The 23208-nt window shown below is 43.9% G+C and overlaps 1 protein-coding gene across 1 annotated transcript; it reads right to left on the bottom strand.

Annotated features, from left to right (window-relative positions):
* Nucleotides 1-306: 306 nt before the first annotated feature.
* tgfbr2a (transforming growth factor beta receptor 2a) lies at nt 307-17942 on the bottom strand. Its single transcript, XM_086193738.1, has 7 exons — nt 17591-17942; nt 14519-14660; nt 13105-13295; nt 9833-10605; nt 9193-9334; nt 3128-3252; nt 307-1693 (listed from the first exon to the last, which is right to left on the bottom strand). Exons 1-7 carry the CDS (start codon nt 17661-17663, stop codon nt 1514-1516), a joined length of 1626 nt encoding a protein of 541 aa, XP_086049864.1. The 5' UTR covers nt 17664-17942; the 3' UTR covers nt 307-1513.
* Nucleotides 17943-23208: the final 5266 nt, after the last annotated feature.

Below are 23208 nucleotides of genomic sequence, written 5' to 3'. Positions count from 1 at the left end.
TTAAGTCTTCGTTCTTTAATGAGAGTGTGAGAAATGCATCCACTCATTAGGTGTATCAAAATAACTCGGCTTGTATTCTGGGAGGGGTTTGGATGGGGGCCTTGCGGAGTGGAGTGGGGGGAAGCAACAGAAGCTTTGGTGAAACAACACAATTAACGGAATACAGCCGCAAGCTGTTGATTCTCAGGTGAATCACCGTGATTAGTGACATGAAGCATGTCAGGAGATAGTTCCAGCGATCTATAACTGGATAATATTTTAATCCTTTTTTTAAAATAATGGGAATTTTGTGTCCTAATGTCACCTTGAGACTGTAGGTATGGAGCTCAAACTGATAAAACAGTCCTGTTAAAGGGATAGATTAGAAAGAGCAGCTCAGTTAATGCCAATCAACATCATGTAAAACCAAGAGTGAATGAATGAATGAGCAAATGGATGCTTTAAGTATCAACCAATGTGACAGAATTAATGACAAAACTCGACGCATCACATATAAGAACACTTTTAATTATGGCTTTACACTTTTATATAAAAAAATCACTTTGATATAGATCTTTTCCTAGCGCAAAATAAGAATTCCTGTCTGCCACACACTGCTGAACTTCAGATTTTATGGCAAAAAGATTACTAACATTCCTCACAATACATCTTTTTTCCCTTTATTTATTTGGTTATTCATCAAGTCTTAACCCTCCAAACATCCAGGTCTGAGCTCCAGGATCTCGGCTCCACAAAGCACGATGGCTGACCCCACAAATAAAGCAGGCTCTCTTCATCGAAACCCCCATCAAAAAGAAAGAAAAAAAAATGAAATGATGCCACGCACGCACGCACACACGCACGCACGCACACACACGCGCACACACACACACACACACTGTGTTTTTTCCTTTGAGGCTGATTCCACCGTCTTCATTTTGCAGCTCATACTCCTTGAGATTTGAGATTAGCGTTCCCTGCAGATTACTGCCACGGATTCTAATTCTTTGCTGGGTGTAATTACTGTTTCAGGGCAGGGAAAATTATACTTGCGCATTGAATCTCATGTCACATTGTCATCCAGTCCAGCTGACCATCGGGCCACATGGGAAAACTGTTAAGTGTGCAACGGAATAAAACGTAATGAGGATTAATGTTACACATTTCGAAACATCTCACTTTTAACTCCTCATTTGAAATATATCCTCTCTTTACTTTTAAACCTGTACTGTCTTGTCCAGATGACATCGACGCTGAATCATTTAGTGTGCATAGATATTGGTAAAGTGCAAAAAGTATTTGGTTAACAAGCTTAACAATGTGATATCCCGTTTGTTTTTGATCCAGTCACTGAAGCATGTAGGAGAAAGAAGTCCAACCATCTCTGATAGCAGTTCATCTCTGGGATTTTTCCAGTTTGTTCTTCTGTCACAGCAGTCACCATGAACCCACAGATCCACTGGAGTTTCTCTCTGGGAGCTGCTTGGTTGTAATTCCTCTATCAGCCAGGTGGGGGAAGCGTCTCAACTTAACTCTACTTCTCATCCACCACAAAGATTTCTTCAGGGATTTTCTCCTCTGAGTCGGAGCGATCCGACAGCTTTTCTAGGTACTCCATGTCATCAAAGCGCTCAGCAACACACTGGGCTGTCAGACGGGCCTCCGGGTCATGGTCCCAGCACTCCTCTATGGAGGCACACACCATCTGGATGCCCTGCAGGGGGAGCAGTGGAGCACAGATATGATCAGTCAATTATACTAACTATACTGACAATATCATCATTCCCTCAAGCTGAAAGTCTGTGAATCTTCACATATTTTTCCTTCTTTGTGTTTAAGGTGACTTTTTTACCAGAGACTTCACACACATGATAACAAGAATACAAGAACAATGAAGTAATAAAAAAAAAGAAAGTGTAACGCCAGCGACTAATAGAATGTAAATAATATCTCACATGTATCACACATGAGGGGCTAACGTTAGCATCAGCGCGCTACAGTGAAGAAGACGAGGCTGTGAGGAGGATGTAAGACAAATACACAAGTGGCTCTGATCTTTGTTTCACAGATTTCCTCATCCATGTCCACCCCTGTTCCCTTGATGCTGGTTGGGTTTGTACAGGTCCTTCAACAGTTTTGTTTTTTGGGATGCGGCAGTTGATTCTTTTCACTCAACAAACACACTCCTTCCCTCAGCCGCCTCTTCTTCTTTACAGTTATGGTCGGCAGTGGCAGAGTCATTCAAAAACCTCTGCGCTGGAGGACGGGTGGGATTATCCCTCGAGGACAGGACTGAGCGATTGCAAAATGCCAAAATGTTACGTAGCCTCGTACACAGCGTCCACCTCTACAGAAGCCACCTGCATGTCAAGTAGCTTATTCCTGACCAGCGCAGGTCACATTGTTTTGCGGGCAGCGGAAATGTTTTCAAAAATATCCCCAAACTTGCAGATTCCAGTAATGACTCATTTAATGATCCAACTTGCATCAGCCTCTGAGGCAAATTAGCAACCTCTGGTCACTGGCCTTCCCGAGTGTTTTCTGGGGAGTACAGGATGATTTCCAGTAAGACAAAAAAAATAAAGAGAAAAAAAAGAGATAATCATCCAGCTCAGGTTGATTTGGAAAAAACACTCATCCACAGAGCGTCTGCGGGGACTTGTGTGTGTGCCTCAAATCAGATCAGCTTCCTAAATGAAGTGACACTGAAAACACCGGAGCCCTTCTGAGACCGTTTGGTGATCAGGCTCCACCGTCTGCTCATTGGTAAGAACTGAACCAAGAAGCCGCAGAAAAAGTTCCTAAAGAGCTCCGTTTTCCTGCCGTGACCCCCCTCGCAAAATAATCTTGCTATGTCTGTGCCGCAACATGCGCCTTGTGGACCTTTGAGTCACTGAATCAGTGCACAAACAAAAGAAAACTAATTAACTTGCCCCAAATTAAACGATCAATGCCCCTGTGGTTTATGTCTGCCTACATGATACGGAGCCAACAGTCAATCATCTCACCCTCACCTGAGCCCACAGGAGATCAGAAAGTCTGCGGAGCTCAAACTGAAATTTGAAATCCCCAAATCTACAACGACATTTGTCATCAGTAATGTGTGTGTGTGTGTGTGTGTGTGTGTGTGTGTTAGTGTGTCTCTTACTGTGTGATTGATCCAGCTGTTGGGGATCTCAGGCCTCCCTCTGTCTCGGAGGACGCTGTCCTTCATGCTCTCTACACATGGGTGCTCCCTCAAGTTCCCAAAGGGTGGCTCATACTCTTTCACCTCTGCAGGGAAAAAAAAACCACAAAAAAAGAGGAAGGGTTACAAATTTAGTTGAAGGTCTTATCAAAATGGGACGCTAGAATTTATTTATGTATTTATGAATTTATTTTTCTACATAAAAGCACTTTGAACACCTCGTGGAAGGTACGAAAGGAGAGGTCAGGTCAGACGACACAACAACAACACCTCTCAAAGGGATCCAGTGTGCATAGGAAGTTAAAGCTGCAGGTTGCAAACTTTAAATAGTGGCACAAATGTGGCATGTATATAAAAATACATACACACACACACAAACACAAGTACATCATCACATTTCTATTCTCACCAGCACAGCCCTGGTTGTGTGTCAGCTCTCTTACACAACAAAATCCCAAATGCTTGTCAAAGGAAATTTAGCGTTTCACTCCGAGCACTATTTCAAAGCTTTGACGTGGAGGACACGGCGAAGTAAAAACCGTTGGTCAAGAGATTCCAAAGACAGCTTATCTTCACATGAATTAATGTATCCTCGCAGTAAAACAACAAATCCAATCGGCTTGTGCAAAGAAGAAGAAGGGAAAAAAAAGAAAACAGAACAAAAAAATGCTTCGAAGAATCCAGAGAGATAAGAAAAGCACGATGACGGAAAAATTTGGAAGTAAATCATTTGCTTTAGCGGGTTTTCATATATTAAAAGATGGCCGGGAGATTAAAAAGCAGTTCAAGAATCTTACAAGCAACAAACGTTACTTATTCTTCTTCTAAATGCACTTTTATTGTTGTTGAACTCAGTGATACTTCTCGGGAATTGCAGTGGCCTTTGGGGACGCCGCGCTACACCGTTACAACAGTTCTGTGACTCATGTTGATTCCTTGATTTTATTACAACACAAGAAGCGCATTTGTAACGGGAATGATGACTGATCATTTTAATCAAATCAGTGTTGTAATTACATTCCCGACAACGATGCGGTCATCATATTCCCGCCTTTTTTTTTTTTTTTTACGTTAAATGCTGTTAAGAGTTAAACTACTGAACTCGATTTGTCTTTAAATGGATATTTAACAGATGAACTGAAATCTTATTGCAGCAGAACCTGTTTTTAAGCTGCTTTTTCAGTTCTTTATGAAAAAAAAAAATCTGACTGGTTACATAATTAATTGCTGACTTATTAAATCAAGTTCTACATACACACATATTGCAAACATTTTCCTGTGCGTCGATCAGGCCCACACGGTTTATATAACTGAGACAAAGCAGTGCCAGCCGGTGATGCAACCCACCCAGTCACAAGGCAAACATGTCCTCTTCAAATAAACACACGCATCTTATATCAACATCGTTCTGCTGGAAAATGAAAGCGCTGATGAAATGAAATCTCAATTAAAGCAAATCATTAACCAGAGGCTTAAAGAGGGCTGAACCAGAGCAGACGACAGTTTCGTTTCAATACTTGTACATGTGAAAAAAAGATGCACGCAGGAAGTTATGAAACCTGCAGACGGGAATCCGACTACAGGCCAAAGGTCAATTTTCTTTTTGCCAGCACACTTTCTGTAGTTTGGTGTAAAAACCTTCAACACAGCCCCACCCAGGCCGATGTTTAAAACGATAAACTAAGCCAGATGTTTCTTTTTTGTTGTTGTTTTTTTGGAGGTGTTTGGTCAGATCCTGCAGTATTGTATAACTGCATCCTGGGCTACAAATACACATCGTAAAACTTTTGGGCAAACATGTTTATGTGTTCATCTGCAAACAATGGGTCCAAAAAAAATAATATAAAAATATATATACATACACACACACACACACACACACACACACACACACACACACACACACACACACACACACACACACACACACACACACATCATACTTCTGGGCTGTGTAAACAAAAGAGTGTATTCCAGCAGGAGATGAATGGTCAAAGCCAGAATTAAACTCCAGCAGGACCAACTGAAAACACAACATATGCAGGGCTGAGGGCTGAGCCAGCTTGTGGTTTACACACAACGCGCATCGACCAGACTTCTGTGAGGCAATACAAGATACTAACAGTCTGAGGGTAGTTGCGCCGAGAGGACATTACATTTTAACAACAAGCAGCGAGTGCTACCCTCGCCGAGTCCCCGGATGCACTGTCACGTCTCTATAGCTCGTTAGCTGCCTCAGCCAAGATGCTGTGCTCCATATATTCACACCTCAACCGCTGACTTGTGTTGATTACATCTGCGACGTTCGTTTTGGTCTCAGGAGCTCAATGACATCTTCAGTCTTCACAGCACCTATTTGGCATCTTGTAAACTGGACTCTGTTGCCCCTTCCAAGTTAACATCGGCCACATCGTGTGTCTGCCTGTGAAACAACAGCTTGACTAATCCACTCCTCGGGCTGGCTTTCATTAGGCTGCGGTGGCTGAGACACTTGTTTTGTGTTGCTCACGGGTTGTTAAAGTCATCCAGAGCACGCACACATATTCGCCGCATGTACATTACACGTCAGCGGAGCTTACGTTTCAACATATGGCATCGACCTCCACTGGCTAACCCAGCCATTCATTAGCTATAACTGATACATGGCCTTGCCTCCACCTAACCCCATTAAAGGAGACCAGAGCGCGCTTCATATTTTATCCCAAAAAATATTTGCTCTGATTTTAGAGCTTTGAAGTCCAAATATGTGTCCTCAGATGTGGACTATGTAAGACATCCTCCGACGCACATATACACAGCATACACACAGCATACACACAGCATACACACACACACACACACACACACACACACACCATGCCATCAGGCCCATCAGTCCTGGAGGGGTTGACGATCTGACATCTGGAAAGCAGCTGCCCTAACCTCTCCGCCCCCTCCTCTCTAGTCTGGCCCAGCCTCTCCCTCTGGGGACTGAAGGCATTTCTCTGTCTACCACTCCACGCTCAACACCACTCCACCATTATCCCCTACTTAGCCCCACCCGCCTGAGGAACGCCCTCATAGTCTTTCCAAGCCCTAAATCTGGACTAGCTAAATTATACAGGAGAGACATTTTGGTAAAGCCTCGAATCTTGGTTGTTTTTTTTTCCTTCTCTAGAAGGTGTGTTGATCCTTCCGTTTCCCCGCTCACTCTTCTTCGGTCTCTCTAGTCTTAGAAGATAAAGAAAGCAAAGTGAAGGCTCATGGCTTGCTGGTGCTGTCGACAGACGGCTGTGTTCTTCTTGCCTGGCAGATCTCAGATCAGACCCACAGACCAAGCAACTGTGACGGAGCGGCTATGTGGCTGCCTTCCACTGAGACGCACAGCGTTGATCAGACATCTGTCGTACACACACACACACACACACACACACACACACACACACACACACACACACACACACACACACACACACACGCAAGCGACATCAGATGAGAGAGATGAGCAGGGCTTCACCTCCATCATTAAAATGATTCCTGGGGATGTGTCACTCTGGATTCCTGCGTGTGGACACAGGTTCATATATAAGTCAGGTGACACGAGCTATTCACAAATCTCCTTTTAGAACTTAGCTGAAAACTTGCTCTCATGGCGCTTCGATCCCTGAATGAATACCAGATTACTGTCAGCATAATATGTAGAGAATTCTCCGGCTGTCAGTGGAGCGAAGCCAAATTACTGCATCTCATTTGTGCAAAAAAAAAAAAATTCTTTCCACCTTACTCAGGGTCTATCAGGGGAGGAGTTTGGGCTGTGTTTGGACAAGGTTTTAAGTTTTTCTCCTTGGGTAGCTGTAGTTAATGAACTACAGATTCCATCCCCCAGGATAGAGCTCCATCTAGAAGCTGAATACCAAGATCCACAGACTCCTCTTGCTGCCTCAGTATTCTGGTCCACTGATAGGATGGGAACCCCTCTGCGTCCCCCTCTCTCTGCTACACTTCCTCATCTGTCTATACTGGCGTGAGTAACACCGTATGGCTGTCTGGAGGGTTATGGTGCAGCGGGAGAATAATTAACTGCTGACTCACCTGCTTGAGGGGAGGAAGAAAAAGAGACAGACAGAGGGCAAAGAAACACAGACAGGCTGTCAAGTTTAGAAGTTTCTGTGCAAGGACATATTTAAAAGGCATCGAAAATAAAGCACTAAAAGGAGAGTCACGAAGAAGAAGTGAGAAATGAATGAAACGGTTGCAGGAGGAAGTGTGGGATGAATTAAGCTGTTGTCCCTAAAATCCCTCAAGGGGAGAAAACAAGTAAAGCGCAGCTCGCATTCATCCAGTCAAGCCTGGATTTCGTCCATCACTACCAACATGTATCCTGTTTGGTCCACTCCCCAGAGACATCACATCCTCGTATAAAGAAGACATCCATACTTAGTTAACTTCACAGAAACAAAAAAAAGAAGAGGAAGACGAAAAACAGCGTGTCTTGGGACTGTGCTCTTTGCAAAACAGGAAATAGCCTATTTTGTTTTCAAAGGTGTACCCACAGGGTGCGCATATTCTTGCTTTTGGGAAGGAAAACAAGTGGGATTGTGGGTCACTTGGTCGTGTGTGTGGGTTTTTTTTCTCCTGAGAACTCTTGGGCATCATAGCTATGATATACACCTCCAGCCCCCCTCCCCCCAACCCTCCCCCGCAGGGATTGTGGGGGCAAACAGGAAAACCTTAAAGGAGAAGCGTTCACTCAAACCCAGCTTTCAATCACAGCTTTGACACAATGGAGACAGACCCAGTCACAGAAACAAACTGGCCCACAGAGACAGCGAAGGGAAGTGAAAACAAATGACTTGGTGTCGACGTGAAATACTGCTCTGTGGTCTGTCTTTAGATTATCAGCCATTTCTATTATTTGCACATATCCTGACCTTGTTTTTGCTACAGAATGACAAACAGAAGTAACGCTACATTAGCAAAGTGAGGGCTGATCCTTGAGACTTCTGCCAGATCGACTACGTCCGACTCAGGTTTTGTTCTCGCAGTGATTAATGGGATGTAAACAAAACACACACACACGCACGAGCACGCACACACACACGCACACGAAGACACACACACACACACCATCTAGTAAGTGAACTCAAGGCAGTCACTGCATTCTTTATTTTAAAGTTGTCAATGAGCTTCTATTTCTTAGAGGTCAAATGAGCTGCGGAAGCAATTTTTTTCCTTTTTTTTCCAGGAGTTCTAAGGAAGCTCCAACTGGGATTTCATCAGTCAGTGCCTCTATTGATTTCCTTTACATGCAACAACCCAGGTTAATCTCTAATGTACAAAGGAAAACATAGTTATCTCTATTATTAACTAAAGGTCACAGCGACGCTCACTGTCTTCAGAGAGGGCTTCACATTATTGGCCAGTCAAACATGTTCGTATCGGCCTGGAGAGCAAACACAAGTCGTAGTGAAATGAACTGGCTGGTGCTGAGGGCAGCAAGGTGGAATACCGATTGAAGGAGCGCTCTGACTTTGAGAATTGTGCTTATTCTTGGCAAAAAAAAAAACCAAACATTTTAAACCTTTCCATAAATATTAGGTGGAAACAGTTTCCATTCAAAGCTTCTGCAATAATTATCGTAGGGCCGACTGACACTGGCCGATCTGTCCTGTGGCCGAGAAAATTGGACCTCTAAGATTGTTTGTGTAGAGTGACTGCTCTGAACCAGACCCTGGTACGGGACGCTTTCTTGGCCCTGGTAAGGTTGGAAGAGGAGAGCAACAGCAGGGAACATTTTTAAGTCCAGCAGCACCAAACCTGAACGTGACAGAGTCTACAAGAATAAATTACAATGGCATGACCAGGATGTGGTCGGCAACATAATTCACCCTCATGTGAGCAACATTAGCCTGTGCTAGTGTCTTACTGACGCCGTCTTTTCACCTCAAGTGTGTTTTCAGCTCAGTGATGACGATGATGATGATCTTTTGCCAAACTAAACTCAGTGATTGTGACGACGGGGCGAGGCCTTGAATGTCATATCTTACCTCCGATGGCGCTGCACCTGGAGATGATCTCCCACAGTACGAGAGCCATGGAGTAAACATCAGCCTGTTTGAAAGACTCAATGTTTTCCAGGTTGATTCTGGACTCCAGGACCTCTGGAGCCATGTACCTGGCTGTTCCCACCTGAGGAAATGAAACATAGCAAGAGTGATGGGTTGTACAGAACAATATCAAACAAAATTGAGCCTCCACTGGCGGCTTTTGACTTAAATGCAAAACCTTACTCGTCTCATAATCACCACCTTGGAAAATGTGTTTACAGGCACTTCCTCCAAATGCATTAAGGGCATTATAATGCATTGGATGTGCTGTGCAGCAAAGGGTGATGTCTTTTCGTAATGACTCATTTTTATAGACAACAACAACTTTAGCCTTGTCTGTGTAATGAATCCATTAAGAGTGACTCAATGTGACTGTAATAAAACAACAATCTAACACCTACAGCACTCTTTCTATCAGTGCTTCCAGTCTGAGGCCAAGATCTTGATGGATTTGAGTGGTGCAGATCAGAAATAAAGTGTTGTGACTCTTTCCAGGGTCGGATAAAATAAGTTCTTTTCATAATCAAATCAGAAACCAAATGAATCCACATTAAATGGAGGATTAGAAAGCTCATTTTACCTGCCCGCTGTTTGCCAGCTCATCCACAGACAGAGTGTTGTCCAGGCGAAGTGCGAGGCCGAAGTCACACAGGCAGCAGGTCAGGTCACTTTTCACCAGTATGTTGGAGCTCTTAATGTCCCTGTGTGCGATAGGCACCTTGTATCGACCACATGGTGTGTGGTCGCTGTGAAGGTGAGCCAAACCTTGGGCTAACGACCCCCCCAGCAGCCACAGGTCATGCCAGTTGATAATATGGTGAGTCAAGTACTCCTGAAGGTTGCCTCGAGGCTGGTACGCTGTGATCAGCCAGTACTGTCTCTGCACCTTCCTTTCCTCCGCTGTCAGGAAGTGGAGCACATTGTCATGTCTCAAGTCAGCGTCGGAGAAAATGTCCTTCTCATTCTTCCAGGACGCGTACTCCTCATAGGAAAAAATCTTGACAGCTACAGTCTCGAAGCCCTGCTCCTCGCTCACAGAGGATCCCTGCTTCAGTTTGGCTTTGTAAACTTCTGCAAAGCGACCTTTTCCAACCTGGACATCCAGTTCAATGGGCAGCAGCTCCGTGTTGTGGTTCAGGTTGTTGGCGTGCGTGGAGCTGCTGTCCGAACCTTCATCGTCTACCATGATGGCATGAGCGTCACTGAAATCCGGAGGAGGGACTTTCATGCGTTTGGAGCTAGCTCTGCGCTGGCGGCAGACCCGGTAGCAGTAGAAGGAGATGATGACCACAATCGCCATCACCAGAAGTGGAACCAGGCTCACTAGGATGACGGCAACCTGCGAATCCATGTCTGAGGGGCAGAAATCACCATGAGCAAGGAAAAAAGTAGTATATTTGAATTTAACCCATATTAAGGTGTAACAAAAACAACAACAACAACAACAACAACAAAAAGAGATCCACTTGTGCTATTTTTGGAACTAAAGACATGAAACTCTCTTAATAAATAGTCATAAAAATACACTTCTGTCCCTGTGGATTGAATCCAAATCAAGCCAAAAGTTAAACAATATTCTCTCAGCAGTGGAGGAACCTGGCTCTTCACTTCGGAATGTTTAATGTCTCAGAAAGTTAAAGTTAGTGTCTCAGCCACAAAAGCAAACTGCTCCAAACCGTGACCCAGTCAACCACATATTGTGTCTCTTTTTAGTTTTTGTCTGATTCTTATAATTTGGGAGGTGGTGCGTCTGGGTGCTTGGCTATGGTTTTTGTAAAAAAAAAAAAAAGAAAAAAAAAAGAGTGGAAGTTTATACTTGTGCTGTGTTTATGGTCCAGTGTCTGAAGCTGCGGCCATAAAAGAACATCTATAAAAAGAACACATCTCCAGACGCAACAAACGGATTGAGTAGTAAATGTACTATGAGTGGAAGATGATGGTTGAGATGGAAACAGGTGCCGCAAAGAAATCAGTCGAACATTTTCCTATTATGTTTAAGAACCCTGATGACTGAAATTAATCTGACTTCTGTGGCAAGAGGAGCTGTGAGAAGCAGAAGGGGAGGGCATCCAGCTAACTGCCCGGATTTTTTTTTTCCTAAACAGGAAACCACATGTCTGAAATCCTCAACGTGGCCCCAGCTGGTTTGTTTTGATTTTTGCAGAGTGAGAAGCTATTTCTCACAACAAACCTGTCACTGTGCCTCCTGGCCTCCCCCGGACAGCTCGGCCAGAGGCTCGCGTTGACTTTCAAATATAATAAAGTATGAGAAGAAAGCGTTTATTTGACGCTAAAACAGTGAACCGGGTTGAACAATATGTCTTTAAGTTTAGATTTGGGAGATTGAGATGCGGTGATTGATTGGCTTTCCTATGTTTTCCAAAAATGGATTGTTTATGTGTTTTATGTAACATTTTTGGTGGTGCATGGTGAGAAGATGGCCTGTCGCTATTTTGTTTTCTTTTGCACGTGATAGCTTGACTCACATTTCCTGCTCCTCAGATAGAATCTGGTGCAGCGGCTGGAATTATCACAACATAGCAAGGTGGCAAGATGGCGTCTTTCTGTGTGGATAGCATGTTCCTCCCCTGTGAATTGTGTTGGTTATTTTCCGGTTCTGGTGAGGATGGGCCAGAGGGTTGATCGTGTGGATGAAAGGGATGGAGAGTGGGGGGAATATCTAGTGAGCGTTAACTCAACATCCCTCCATGGTTCCTGGGATGAGAAGATGTGCTCGGCCTGGTGTGCATTTCTTTTGTGCTGGGAGGAAACTGAAGCACGAGGTAAGACACACAACACGGGAAGCACATGCAAACTACACAGAAACATGGAATAGGTGCGTGATAACAGTGAAGATCTGCGTGTATGGTGCACTTCTGTAGGTGCGCTCAAGTGCTCAGAACGACGAGGCAGAGGTGGCTGAAATTGAGTAATAATAACTTCATTAAAACATTACAAACTGTTTAATATTAGTTCCTGGGAAGTGAGAGGGAGAGCACAGACATTCCCAACAGTGAGCGAATGTATTTCCATGACGTGGTTTGCACTGTGCAGATGCTTTCAATTTGGCTCCCTGTACGGAGCCAAGTCTCGGAAATGTACCTCGCTGTTATTATTGCCTGGATGCTGTAGTCAAAATACATCTGATTCCAGAGCCCGTGTTGTAACTGGACTCTACTGGCTAATGTCTGCGAAGGCTGTTTGTAATCGGGGATCTGGAGAACATTACGGCGCACATGTGCTAGCCCTCGCGCGTGACGGCTAACATGACGAGCTGATAGGAACTGGCGTGATAATATGGGGTCAGCATGACGTTAGCATGTTCTGTTGGACAGATGTAAGAAGCGTGAAGTCACACTTCTTACATGCTTAATGGGCTTTTGATCTGCTGCTAAAACAACAGTGCTGATGCAAGACATATGCACTAATAAGAGACTTCTGCAGTGTGCTAATAACTGAAAGCTGCACTAATCAAGATTTCATGATTAACTTCTGTGCTGCAACTTTATTGTTCTGGTTCGTTCTCATCAACCTTGTTTTCATCTGCATCTGCTTACTTCTCTCGGTGACCATGTTGTGAACCCCGCCTCTCATCCAATGACAGCTGGGATGGGCCCCCCCCCCTCCCTTTAATGCAAAAGCGGTATAGAAAATGGATGGATGGATCATCCCTCTATATTTGTATAGTTCTTCATGTTAGGTTCTTGTTATTCTTGGAAATATTGCAGTTGCATGCAGCAGCTGAACAGGTCAGAGCTAAAAGGAGGGTGAATCCAGACTTCTGAATGCTGGTGCTGCCGTACACCTGCAGCAGGAGTCCTTTATTTAGCAGGTAAAACTGCATTAACTTACAGTAGTTAAAGATGATGTCCTCGTTGCACTCGTCCTCCGAGCAGGAGCAGATGAAGAACAGTGAGCCCATGCCCTTTCTCTCTTTCATCTCACACTTGCTGGTGTTGTAATCCTCCAGGACCAGGCCGTACAGCTTGTGTGCTGGGTTGTGGCAGACAGTATCAAAGGTGACATTGTTGTCTTTCTTCCTCCTTGGAAAGAGAAAAAACACACACAGAATACACAGAGATGTACCGACTTCAGTTGGAGCTTTTCCTGAGTTTTCAGATATCTTGTAACTAGGGGAACAACTGGCACGCCAGCAGTTGTGCAAATAATGCAGTCTTCAGCCGTACAGTGATAAAGTTTTTAGTGTAAATGGCATATTTTTCTCTGTCAGCATTCCGCAGGCTCAGCAGTATGTAAATCACTACAATACAGAGATCACATTTACAAACGGCAAACAAACAGGAAACAAGGAAAACCCTGAACCTGCACAAATATACACATCTAAATTGTGCTTCCCCACTGAGGGGTGGCCGCCACCTGGTTATAGGAAACATTTTAAAGAGGCACTGCCGTCTATGTGCCATTAGCTTTCTGCAAACCTCAGCTCATAACATGCCCGCTACATTATATATAATGAGAAACAGCAGCACAGCCTTAAGCTTTTAACACCAACACAAATCTGCTTCCTGCAGCTTCCTGCTGCTTCTCACATTCAGAGTCAGATTCAGTGTTGATGGCTGGTAAAGAGCTGGTGTGCTGTCATAATCCAGCCAGCCTGAATACTAAATAGCAAGGTGTTCAGACAAAAGGTCATTTCAAAGTTTCAAGGCTCCTGGGAGGAAATGTGCCACTAGTAAAAGTAGTGTGACGCTATTCGGGTTGAGTACGCACTCTGACCGCCACACCATCATGACTGGCTCTTGGGCCTTTTGAGGGTTCTGAGGATTTTGTACTTCCTGGATCCAAGAGGAGTGACTGACCTCTCCCTTCTCTACAAAATCCCCTGAGGTGTGATCTCATTACCTGTTTTTAATGAATTTATTAGACAATATAATACAACTGCACGCAGCTCACACACAAAATGCATGAATATTTCAAGTCAGAATTGAAAAGGAAAAATAAAACAATACGTAGGAAGGGCTCTGCGTGGAGTGGAGCTTCACCAAGGTCAATGTAGAGCTCATTTTTGGTACTACAGAGCCAAATAAAATGTCTTTTTTTTGGCTTATGCTATTATGTAGTGAATTTTTTTTTTAAATTAGCGCCGAAGGAAGTCATGTATGGAACCTAAATACAAATACATAGAAAAATATGAACAATGTATGCAGTATCAAAAGCAGATGCAATTTTCTACTTAATCTCTGGCTTTAATCAAGACAAGATATTTTGGTTAGCATCTGTCCTGTTGAGGGGAGCGGCCTCTTACCAAATACTGACACACACGTCGTCATCGTGGGGGCAGATAGCTGTGATGTCACACTCCACCTTGCAGCTCCCCCAGCCGCTGCAGTTTGTTGCCTGTACGTCACAGAACCTACACAGCCTTCTGACCTTCATTATCGTGGCCTCTGCAACACACACACACACACACACACACACACACATACACGCACGTACACAGCAAGTTAAAAAAAACATTGAGACTCTGCATGCAATATGATTAAAAAAAGGCTTTGACAAAAATAACTGAGAGTCAGACATGCTAAACACTTTCAAGACAATCAATAACAGGAATATTGGATACTTATTAACATGAAAGGAAGAGAGGAAAAAAGAAGATCATTAAAGGGCACATGGCTTTTGGAATTTGCTCCTAAGTAGAAGCAGATAATCATCATAACCACAAGAAAAGCCAGACTATGTCTTCCAAAAGGGGTGTACAGATTTTTGGTTTCATCCCTGGAGTAGTCTGAACAATAAAGAGCAGCCTGCAATGGCATCCACCTCCTTTGGTCTTGTTCAGACTTGACTTTGCCGGCAGGCCGACTCATATCAGAAAGACAGACAGGATTGTGCGATGAGTGCCTGTGGCTTTGATAATCATCTAAGGAGACAAATGCCAGACAGGCAAGAACAACAAACAAAGGAAACACGGATGCATCTCCTCCTGAGAAGTCTGTCGTTTGTCATGAGTCAACTCTAGAAAGATGTCGTGCCCGGTCTGAATGTAGAAACTCATATGAAGTCTCGGTGTCTATGAATGTGTGTAGGTGTCGACGATGTCATGCTGACAGAAACGTGCGGGGCGGCACCAACAAAAGCAGGTGAATGATCCGTGCTCCAGCTGCTCCCTTCGCCGACTCAACCGCATTAAAACGTGAGTGAAATGTGAATTTTGCAGCGTTTAAGTACCGGAAAGGATCCTAAAATAAAGAAGACAGATCTGGTGGTGGCCGGATCATCATCGTGGCTTTTAGGAAATTTAAAGTTCATACAATACAACTGCAATGCCACTCGCTCAAAAAGATTTCCATGAGGTAGGAGCTGCACCACTGGAAACATTCCAGATCTTTAAAGTTTATGTTGAGATCTTACATAACTTCAAATTGTGAACTCAGAGTAAGAAGATGACAAAAACAGAGGAGGAGGATGATCGTACAGCTACAGTCAAACCACAAAGGGCATGAGGGCACTCCACTTACACAGGAAGTCGAGCCTGCTACTTGCATCAGAACGTCTAACCAAACCAAAAGAGAAAGTGGCTTCATTTCCACTGACATAAACAAACAGCGGCCATGTATCTGTGGCAGCCGCCGTCTCACGGCAAATCGCGCATTCCTCGCTTTTAGGTTTAACAGGGGAAATAATGTACATAAATACTGAAGTACGTGTGCAACAAGTAGCCAAGGGGATATAAGAGGTCACTTCAAAGAGTTAAAGCTGTAAAAAGACATAAATATACCTCCAATCAAGAAATCTCACGTGTGCGCGCTTTTCTTGAAAAATGTTCATCCAGACATTGAAAAAAATATCTATATATGAATATGTATATATATATATATATATGTCAGTATCAGTTCAGCTTTGCTCAAATTACTTCTTCTTTCCTCAACATATGATGAGGAACAATGTGAGAACTACTTTATGGATTTATGGGCTTTTCTAAATGCTCCACACAGAAAAATGTGGATTGCTTCCATTTTCGAATGGAGCGAATGAAACATCATACAAGCTTATTGTTACAAGACCGCATCGATGTCGGGAAATATCTGCGAATGGCTAAATCAGTTGTTATCAACAATCCGATACTGTGTAATTGGCTCTAAGTTGTCGCGTGTCCCAATTTGTGAAGCGCTGCTGTTAATCACACAGCAACAAGCAAGAAAAGCCTGATGACGCAAATTACAAATATCGGACAACGTGGTGAATGAGTGGGACAGAGGGGAGACCGGGAGAGTGAACTTTAGGTTGGATTTAAGTGAGGCGTGTGTGTTCAGGCCTCTGACGCGCGTCACTCCAATGCACACTGAGTAACAGCGCTCCTTATTTGCTCCCCGTGTGGATTTACACGCAGCCGATCCCGTGTTCACATCTGTCCTTCAGCCAGGAAGCCTAATTCATAGCAGACCCCTTGACAGTTCGGTGTCTGTTTGCATGACTTCACACTGACTGGAGGAAAGAAGGTGCTGTGTTGGTACAAAAGCCCTCTTTGTCACTTCCCTCCTGCCTGTAAGGGCGGAGTTAAACATTAGGCCTCAGCCGTAGAAAATACTGTACAACCTGCAGCAGATCTGGAGCACCGCGTGCATTAATGGTATCCTGTTCCCGCTGCTTCTCACACTGCGCCAGAATGCATACTTTCACTGGCAGGATATTACTGACGGATATTGCTTTCTGGCTTAACCAAAGAACTCCCTCACAAATATATATTTATATATAAAACATCTAAATATTACACTTGAACTCCAGACTTGACAGTGCAATCTCAATGGCGGCTGGGTGCCTCTGAAGTAAATCAGAAGTGAGGGGATGCCTGCATGCTGGGAAGCTGGTTGAGCCTGAGTAATTATATCATTAGAGCAACCTCCAAAAGAGCATGTCATTTCAACTCAGGGGGGCGGGCTGTGGAGGGGATGGGAGTAATTGTCACCCAGGGCTACGTCTAATTGCAGGGAAGGGGGGGGGGATTAGGAGCAGCAAAATCCATTTGGAGCCACTGGGACAGTCTGAGACAGATGAAGGTCTTCCTGGAGGGTGGGCGCACATCAAAGGTGGAGAGGGGAGCTCGCCTGAAACAGGTAATTAATTGTAAAAGTAGCATTCAGACTGGACGGTTAGTCAGAAACTACAGAGGCATTAGAAGTGGACAAAGAACGAGAGAAGATGGAAAAAAAGTGTTCACAAATGAAGAAAAGATGTGAAACGTTAATTGTGCCTGTGCGTAAAACACCTGCGTAAAAAAGCCTTCAAAGTGAGAGAAAACGATGACGTCGTCGCGCTCGCATAGTTTTCAATCAAAGTTCTTCTCCGGCCAACAACTTTTCATAGTTGAACTCACCCGCCTGCTCGAGCTGAATACTACCAAAGAGTATCGTTCCACACCAGAAAGCGGAAAACCGAAGTAGCTCCATTTAGAAACGGATCGTACGCCCCTCTCTTTCTCATTAATTTACCGAAGCCTTAACAACCGAGGGAATATCCAGACTCTTCGAACTTTCCTCGGTCGGCTTGCTGCTCCCTCAGACGCCTTCAGAGCTCCGAGCAGAGTAAACACAGCAGCAGCAGCAGCAGCAGGAGGCAGGCAGGACTTGCCTTATATGACTCACAGTATGTGCACAATTCATGAAACAGGAAATCTTCAGAGGGGTTGGACAGGTTTTTTTTTTCTCTTCTTCTTCTTCCTCTTCTTTTTTTTCTCTTCTCCCGGTCATGTGGCTCACAGTGTCTTGACCGTGTCATTAGTAGACTTGAAATGACATGCCGTAGAACAGTTCCTCCGGAGTCTTTACGAGGCTCACTTTTTTTTTTTTAAAACAAGTCACACCTTTCACAGCTTAAAATGTACGCGTCCTCTTTTTAATCACAAAATGATTTTTTAAAAATGTATTTATTTATTTATTTTTACACTTTTAGCAGCACCTTAGGTGTCCATGTCAAGTCACTAAATTACACCCCTGGGCTGCTTGTATTCTTGGAGTGATTCCAGGTTCACACTTAATCAAGGGTGACATAGGAAGTGGTGAGAGTCGCTCCATATCTCACAGTGTTGGTTTTTATTGAAGACACACGGAGGTTAAGTCCACTATAACACCAATAAATTACCGGTCTATTGCTTGTGCTATTTGAGACATGTGTTTTTTCTCCGCATACTCAAGCCGTGATGTCAGGTTTCAGTCCTGACCCCGTGACCCCGGAGATTATAACTCTCCACACAGAACGTCCGCTGGTCCTCCCACCGCCGGCTCTCTCAGGTTTTATAACAGCCCTTCTATTGCTTTTGGCGAGCCCGGCCCTCGAGAATTTATGATTCAAGATACAGATATTGCAGGCAGATTTCACCTGTCTGTCACGTTAGTAGGAGATGTCATTTATTCGTAAATTAATAAGGAATTACCTCTGTAAATGGAAGGAGGGTTTCTGGAGGGCGGGGCCAGACATTTTCATTAAAGGTTCCATAAAATAAGAACTAAGTGCCAGTATCAGTGTCCTAAAATCACTGTCTCTTCTCTTCCTGTACACAGAAAAAAAAACCAACTCAAAGTTTGAGGACTCATCCTGCACCAAGGGGCGTGTGCTAATTTAATTTTCACATCCTTCCTGCATGACACAGTGTGCTGAATGGACTCATTTCACGATGCCAGTTTCAAGTCTGCAGGGGAACAAAATTACATTATTTATTCATATTGGAGTTAGCAAAGAGCTAAACCAGAGCTAGCTTCCTGGAGTTCCGTAACGTCAAGCTGCTGCGGTGGTAACAGATGGATGGGAGGTTTTGAGCGACACACAACCCCTGGAGAGAGGACAGTTTGGTTTATTTGGTCTGATAATTTTGCAAATTCTGAAACCAAATGAGGCTCACCGCACAAAAAGAGAAGAACGTGTTTGTTCAAGTGAAAGGTGGCAACATTTCCCCCGAGACTCCTCCCACCCTGGCGAATGAATCCTGTTCCAGTTTTACATATCTCGCCTTTATGTGAGCAACTGAATTTTAATGTTTACTCACCTGGTTTATTACCACTACAGCAGACGTCCTTCATGACGACACAATGACGGCTCAGCTCAAAACTGGGGAGAGCGCAAGCCGGTTCAGTAGAGACAACCACAGTTCAGAGAATCTTGAACGGTACGAGCTCAAGAACCCGCGCCACTTTGGTGAGAAAAGAGTTTTGAGTGTCCTTCTTGTTTTAATTGCCCCCCCCCCCCCCCGTTGTGCGCGTGTGCTCAGGCTTGTGTGCCAGCATCCTCTCTGCACTGCAAGAGGGGATCCAGGCCACAAGGTGGAGATCCGACAGCACTGTGAGCCCACAATAGCCTTTTCCCTGCTGACCTCAGCATCTGTGGGAGCCCAGAGGGTCACGACATCCTCCTCCCTGACCACAAGACCCAAACAAACGTTCTGATACACTCGCTCCGTCTGCTTCGGCTCAACACACACCAGTGTTTCCAGACTGTTACAGACAGGATTTTTGAGCACTTGTGTTTTCACTGTCACTTTTCCCGTTGCAGGTTGTCCTGTCTTTGAACATTTTTTTCCACCTCATTGCACAAGCACAGATAAACAAGTGCCAGACAAACATCCTGAACGGTATTATGTTCAATAGCAGGTGCTTGGCTTTCCCGTAAGCTGCTTTGGTCGAGAGGCAAAGCAAACAGAGCAACGTGATGACAAATCTCTGGACGCATGCCTTGAGATAACACTCATGACAAACAAGCGCAGCATGAAGCACATTACAAAGGTGTTCTGGGATGTCAGTCGCCCTCCTTCGGCATCACAAATCCAGGCCTCCCTCACATACGGGAGTAAAAGCACAAGGCTATGCACATTTTTCATGTTCATTATAGATCTCTCCTGTTGTGCAGTGCATCTCATGAAGGAATGCCAGAAAATCCACCAATTCTAAAATAATTTCCTAACTGTATTAGCCGATTTCTTTTGCACAAGAACTTAAGAACATTTAATAAATCCATTCAAATTTGGACTTGATACTTTGCATATTTTCTATTTTTATGTGTCCTTGCGGGTTGAGATTCTGTTTTGTTTTGTTTTAATTACGCCCCCCCCAGCATTTTCGAGTCTTCATAAGTGCAGGAGCTACTCACGTGAAATAAGTAGGGATGAAGTGAGGTTCTGTTGAAGCTGCCAGCAAATCCTCCAGCAACATAGGCATGTTTTTGCACTCGCCAATGTAGCTCACAGCTGTGAAGAGGAGAGGGAGAGACCATACCGGCGTTTGCCCCCCCCTCTCCAGGAGAACTCTTCATTTCACTTGTTAATATTACAGAGATATATTTTACATTTCTTGTTAGAATTTGATTTTGCAAACAAGCCAGGAATCATAAAAGCTTTATTTATCATAGGAAAATGACTTTTAATATCCGTCTGGCAGCTCTGGCTGTTAGAAGTTGGACTAACAACAACCAAAAGCTTTTTCGTGCCTGTCAGCATGTTTTGCTTTTTTTTTTTTTTTTTTTTTAAGTCTCAAGAACAGGTGAAATATTACCCACCGTCCACTTTTGGCAGACAGGTAATATGTCTTTAATTTGTCTGGGCCCCATTTCTGCGCCCACAGACTTTTTAGATTTTAGCTGCTATATGGAGAAGTTGAATGATTAATCTTTTGCTTATACATCAATAATAATATGTCAAGGCTCTCCTTTCTGTGTGTGGAGAGAATCTCTGAGAGCAGATTTGTTTGATCTGAGACATTCTGGTATTTTATTCATCAACACAAAGAATTTATCTCTTCAGGCTCTGTGAATACCCTCCTTGTAGGTGCTTGGAACAGTTATCTGATCATATTCATGCTCAACACAGAAGCTTCAGTCAGCGATGCGTGTGTGTGTGTGTGTGTGTGTGTGTGTGTGTGTGTGTGTGTGTGTGAGAGAGAGAGTGTGTGTGTGTTTCTTCCACAGGCTGGCAAAAGAAAGCTACTGAATGACTGCACCACCTCACACTGTCTGTCAAAGTTAAGCTTTTTTTAATCAAGACTTTGTTGTAGGATCAAAAATACAAAAGTGTATGTGTTACAAACAAAGTATAGAAGAAGTAGTACATTGTATATTTGTGTTTGTACAAATTACTTATGAGAATAGTGGTACAAATTCATCAGCTAGGTTCATAGCACTGCCTTCTTCACTTCCACGGCACTTCGTTAAGGGACCTGCCGATTCTGGTGAGAGATAGAATTTCTTTTTTGTCACTTTGTCAAAATGTCAAACCGACAGGTTTCTTCGGATGTCACTTTCATCCTAGAGTTGACACAATTTCTCATATTATCACAATGAAACTGTGCAAGATACCACGATGAGACTTTTTAGGTTAAGATGTTGAGGTGAGGCACATTTGCGTATAAAACTAGAAGCACTCAGACAGCACATCCCTCTGCCAAGGAGGCTGAGTGAAACATTGTATCATCCAGAGCAGTACATTTTCTTCTCAGCTGACAAAAATAGGTCTGCGGAACTCTTAACTGTTGTCATCAAAATGTGCTGAATATTGTTGGACATTGACCGTCCTGTTTAACAAGAGGAGCAGTCGAGATGATTTACAGAAGATGGAACATTTTCATGATGAAGGCTACCATGCCAGATCCCAACCTGCTCATCAGGAGCAGCAATTACTTGCTCAAGAATGCTTCCACACAAACAGCAGGGGCGGTGAGGATCAAACCAGGGAAGCTTTGGTTACTAGGCGGTTGCTCTACTTCTGCTATGCAGCCCCGTGGTTTGCATAAAATCACATGTAGGTATCACACTCTGCATGTACCACAGTTGAATACATGTAAACTCACGTGTGCTGGGATCCGGGCCACGCACAGTAACAATGCTGCTGTTGAGCATAACAACTCGATTCATCACACGCACTTTACCACAAATTGGGAAATTTGACTCACGCGCATGTGAGTTTGTGTGTTGTGCACTCACTCATACAACACAACAACATTGTTAGAGGGACAGATACACAATTAACTGGCAGCGTTTTCTCGGTACCACTAGTAAACCTGAGGAGGTCACAATGGCCCATTCTGACAACAACAACTCCGTCTTCCAGCTCCATCGCTGCTGTGAGCAGGCTTTGTATCCCAGCATTAGTCAGACACTGCAAAGGAAGGGAACGTTTATCTTAAATGCTCCAAAGGTTATATCCTTCAATGTCAGAACACTTTTAAAGCTATTGTTCTCTGACGTGACACTGATAGATGCCAAAACTTGTACGAGAAAGAGAATGCTTTGTAGAGCGAAGCAAACGTGAATGAAGGCTGCGGTGCGACACCCACCTCAGTGTGACAGGAAACATCCTGTTTCTCTGTGGTGAAATGCAGGGAGACTGCAGATTAGATATGATAATACCTACGTGTGTAGAACTGCTTCATGCCAGCTTCATATATATTCTGCACCATACGAGCTATGAAATAATCTCAGTGCTCATTACTCAGACCTTCTGCAGCACTTGCAGAGGAATCACTTCAGCGCTATTAATTGGCACACACTGAAAATCGCAAGCAACATTTCACAACAGCAACACCAAAAAAAAAAAAAAAAAAAAAAAATCACAAAGAAACAAAAACAGGAATGTTAACAAACACAATAAAAGCTGGTGAGAGAAGAAGAGGAAGAAAAATAAAACACCCACATCTTCCTTCTCCTGTGATATTTATTGGAAACCTTCAGAGCATGCCGCACATCCACCATCCCAGTACCTAAGTGTGTGTTGGTGGGGGGGCACACTGTGATCTGAGGGGATTACCAGTCTGGAACCTGTCCTGCAACTGGTCCCTAGCCTGTAACTACTTCTGTGGTGGGAGTAGATGAGGAAGATGATGGTCATGCCATTCACCAAACCTAAATTACAGAGAGAAGAATATCTAAGTAAAGAGGAGAAGATTTAATTGCCCTCTTACCAATGAAATGTTTCAATATGCCTCTATAATGTGGCTGCATCTCAAGTTACACGCA

This window comes from Aulostomus chinensis, chromosome 22 (genome assembly GCF_037954235.1).
Source record: "Aulostomus chinensis isolate RoL2024-O1b breed Wild chromosome 22, RoL_Achi_v1.0, whole genome shotgun sequence".
Lineage (NCBI taxonomy): Eukaryota > Metazoa > Chordata > Actinopteri > Syngnathiformes > Aulostomidae > Aulostomus > Aulostomus chinensis.
The sequence above is the reverse complement of the archived record's forward strand: the minus strand, read 5'-3'. Positions and strand labels throughout refer to the sequence as shown.

What these genes read in the sequence shown, in the direction of transcription:
- tgfbr2a (XM_086193738.1), bottom strand. Translation starts at nt 17,663, where the DNA reads ATGGAGCTACTTCGGTTTTCCGCTTTCTGGTGTGGAACGATACTCTTT. An exon ending in GGACATCATCTTTAACTACT is followed by an intron (nt 10,606 to 13,104) that starts GTAAGTTAATGC and finishes TCTGCCCCTCAG; the next exon opens with ACATGGATTCGCAGGTTGCC. An exon ending in ACAGCTGGATCAATCACACA is followed by an intron (nt 1,694 to 3,127) that starts GTAAGAGACACA and finishes CTCCCCCTGCAG; the next exon opens with GGCATCCAGATGGTGTGTGC.